At 40.8% G+C, this 3547-nt stretch overlaps 1 protein-coding gene across 1 annotated transcript; it reads left to right on the top strand.

Annotated features, from left to right (window-relative positions):
- The first annotated feature begins 684 nt into the window (after positions 1–684).
- KCNE4 (potassium voltage-gated channel subfamily E regulatory subunit 4) lies at positions 685–3236 on the top strand. Its single transcript, XM_018079996.2, has one exon. It carries the CDS (start codon positions 698–700, stop codon positions 1187–1189), a length of 492 nt encoding a protein of 163 aa, XP_017935485.1. The 5' UTR covers positions 685–697; the 3' UTR covers positions 1190–3236.
- The last annotated feature ends 311 nt before the right edge of the window (positions 3237–3547 follow it).

Here is a 3547-nt window from a genome sequence, read left to right on the forward strand (position 1 = left end):
AAATTCTGAATTCCCAACTCTTTTTCTTTTCACAGCTGTTAAGAGTTCAGTGGGTTGAACTGCAATCCTTCAAGTTCATCTGTTGACTCCAACACAAAACTATTATAAACTGTGCCTCTAAAACACGTGATGAAACATTTCTTGAGAGCTATTTATTCCAACTGCAGCAGAGGAAAGTTTTCAGAACACCCGGCATTTGGTAGAGGAAAGGTCTCTTGAGCTTTGCAAAAGGAGGAATTATTTGCATACCAACGTAAGTTGCTTTTTGATTATTTTTTTCCTGTATCATTGAACAAAATAATACCTCTAACTTTCCCCCACCATGGAAACATGATCAAGTAGCACAAAACTATATTTAAGTGCCTAGCAGGGTATTTCTATTTAGTTTTCTTTCTTTAATTATGTGGATTGGGTGTTTTATAATTCAGCTTAGAACTCAAGATAATTTAATATTATGTTTTTTCTTTAATATTTTCTGTATCTTAATAAGAGTTCATGCACTTACAATAGTAATGCAGAGGTATGACAGATTGTGAACTTCAGTCAGGTATGGGGTTTGCAAACTTACAAATTACAGGTAGCAAGGAAGAGTTGGGGCAATCTTTTTTCAATTGTTTCTTTTACATCTTTGCTCTGAAGTTTGATCTTACATATCCATGCACATTCTCCTCCAGGCTTCTGTGGTAAAACACTTTCCATGCTGAAGATGGACCATGCAAATGTGACCCAAGCCATGCTTGATGCTGAATCCCGCAGCACAGAGAAGAACAACAGCAACGAATATTTTTACATTCTGATTGTCATGTCTTTCTATGGGATCTTCCTGATAGGGATAATGCTTGGCTACATGAAATCCAAAAGAAAAGAGAAGTCGTCCAATTTGCTTCTGCTCTACAAAGATGAGGAGAGAGAATGGGGGGAAGCTGTAAAGCCTCTACCAACCGTGGCGGGGCTGAAATCTGTCCAGATCCCCATGATGCTGAACATGCTGCAGGAGAGCATGGTGCCATCCCTGTCCTGTGCCATCTGCTCCATGGAAGGCAGCAGCGTGAGCTCCGAATCCTCCTCCCCAGATGTGCACTTCACCATCCAGGAGGAAGTGCTGGATACTGAACTAGGGGAAGTGTCAGAAACACTCCTCAACGAGAGCAGCGAGGGGTCTGTGGAAAACATCCATAAGAACTCCTAGCACTTGCAGGGTTCCCTTGATCTGCTGCCAAAGCGTGAGTGGAGCTCCCACTAAGAACTTGTGGCTCTACTTTTATGCTCTCCAATGAACTCTGAACAGGTATCTGTGCCCCTGGGCCAGAGGCGCTCCCAAGAGCTGGCAGGACAAGGAAGCAGTGGTACCCAACCCCAAAGTGTAACTTGCACATAATTGGGTTGCTTAATTTTAATTTTTCCATTATTATTTCTGACTATGAGAGCTAAGAACAAGGAGAATGTAGATGTTTTTTCTAACGAGGTAATTATTACTGGCATGTCTCTGCATATTTCAGATTTCTGTAAATATCTGGGAAATGTTTAGGGAAGTTACCCTAATGCAAGTGCCTGGTTCTTAAAGGCTATGGATAATGCTCATTCACACAAAACTGTGATAGACTAGAAGTACTTTTACTGTGTTTTTCTTATGACAAACCACAGCCAACAGCAGATATGCTCAATGAGGCCTCAAAAGCTGAAGACTTGTTGATGTTGTACTTGAAGGGAGATTGCATCATGTCTGGAGACTGACTTTAGGCACAGAAAGAGTGAAAGACAAAGGAGAAAAAAAAAAGGTACCAAATTTCTAGGCAGTTTGTAAAGCCCAGTTTCAGATCCATGCCATTTATATCTGTCTTTGCTTAAGTTATACCTGTACTGGCTGGGTCAGGTTCCCCACCTTCTGCTGCAATTCAGCCTGTGACTGAGTTACTAGTAGGAAAAGTGGTTTTGTTTTTTGCTTTTGTATTTTTTTTTAAAGACATGTACATTTGGTCACTAAAGGCAATGATCTGTAAGATAAAGAAGATGCTAAAAGATCTTTGTTACAGGCTGTAAGATGTAGAAAGGCTTGAACAAATGCTGCTCTGTTATGCCCTCTTGAAAAATAGGTGGAATTCCAGATACAATTTAACCTAGTAAGGGTGTATTCCTGGCCCCACTGAAGTCATCAGCTGAGTCAGGGACAGACACAAGATTTTGTGCTTCTCTGTTGGAGGTAAATTCTCCATTTGAGGTCAGTAAAACTGTACTCATTTACATCATTAAAGAATCTAGACTTTCTGCTCTGTTTAAGCCAGTGTAGGTAAACATTGCATTACATCTTTTTTTTAATCAGCTTGCATGTGACACATGCATTTCTATAAAGCTATTAGCAACCAGGTTTTAAAACCACCACAAACTTCAACCCCCCCCCCCGTTTAATGGTACTGTGACATTTTTCAACTGCTCATGAAATTTGTTACTAAATTATTGCACTTTTAAAAGAAGTAAAAAAATAATAAAAATTAAAAATAATATTTCAATCATACCTTATATTTTATAATAACTTATTACAGTGTTTTGATTAGCTTTAAAGCATGAGGGCTGAAGAGCCTGAATCTAAAGCATTGCACAGCAAAATATTTGCAAAACGTCTCCACGTATTTCCTGCACTAAAACAGCTCTGTGATGTATCCACTGGCATTAGGGCTGGAGAGACAGCTTGGAAAATGGCAGAAATGAACTGAAGCTGGAATCTGCTGTGCTCCTGCTGTTGGGAAGGGCCAAGCCTGTGTTGGGCTCAGAGGGTTAATGTGATGCAGGATGCCGAGGGATCAGGGATTGCTGTCTCTCACTAACCACAGCAGAACAAAGGCTCTATTGTGCTCACAAAGGGCCTGATTCGGGGCAGACTGGAGGCAGTGGGAGTTTTTCCATCTACTTCAGTGAACTTTGGATCAGACCATATAAAGCTTTTTGGTAGATTTACTCTAAAAGGGGCTGTTTTAAGTTTGAAAGAAGCCAAATTAAGTTTGGCACTTTGCCTGGAATCACTTGAATCCTGAAACTTTCCAAATGAGACTGACATGCGCGAGTTGTCACATTTTCCATTGCTTTCTCCTTCGTCCTTTACTTTTGATATAAATGTATTTGTATCTGTAAAAAGCTGATGTATATAATTCCTAACATTGAGTTGTATATAATTGTCTCATGTATTTAAAGTTTATTATTATGTTTCTACTGGCACTAATTTTATTTAAATAAAGAAACACTTTTCCTGGAAAAGTCTCCATGTTTGTTCACTGCGTCAAATAGATTTCCAGTAACGAGACTGGGCACAGTTTGTACAGGATCCTTTTCTTAGCCTCTTTTTGAAACGATTCCTTGTGTTTTATAGTACTGCAGCATTGCCCACAGGGCTGAGCCAGGTGCTCCAGATCTGCCTTCAGTACCTGTTGGCTCATCAGGGCACCGGGCAGCAGGTCCCCAGTGTGTGCAGGCAGAGCCACAGGGACACCCTCCTGCAAGGAGGCTGGGGGTGCTGGTGAGCCACTGGGGAGGCTGGCAAAACTGACCAGCTGCT

The sequence above is a fragment of the Manacus vitellinus genome, unplaced genomic scaffold (assembly GCF_001715985.3).
Source record: "Manacus vitellinus isolate BGI_N305 unplaced genomic scaffold, ASM171598v3 scaffold_49_pilon, whole genome shotgun sequence".
Lineage (NCBI taxonomy): Eukaryota > Metazoa > Chordata > Aves > Passeriformes > Pipridae > Manacus > Manacus vitellinus.

Excerpts from the sequence above, each read along its gene's own strand:
- KCNE4 (XM_018079996.2), top strand. The coding sequence starts at position 698 with ATGCTGAAGATGGACCATGCAAATGTGACCCAAGCCATGCTTGATGCT.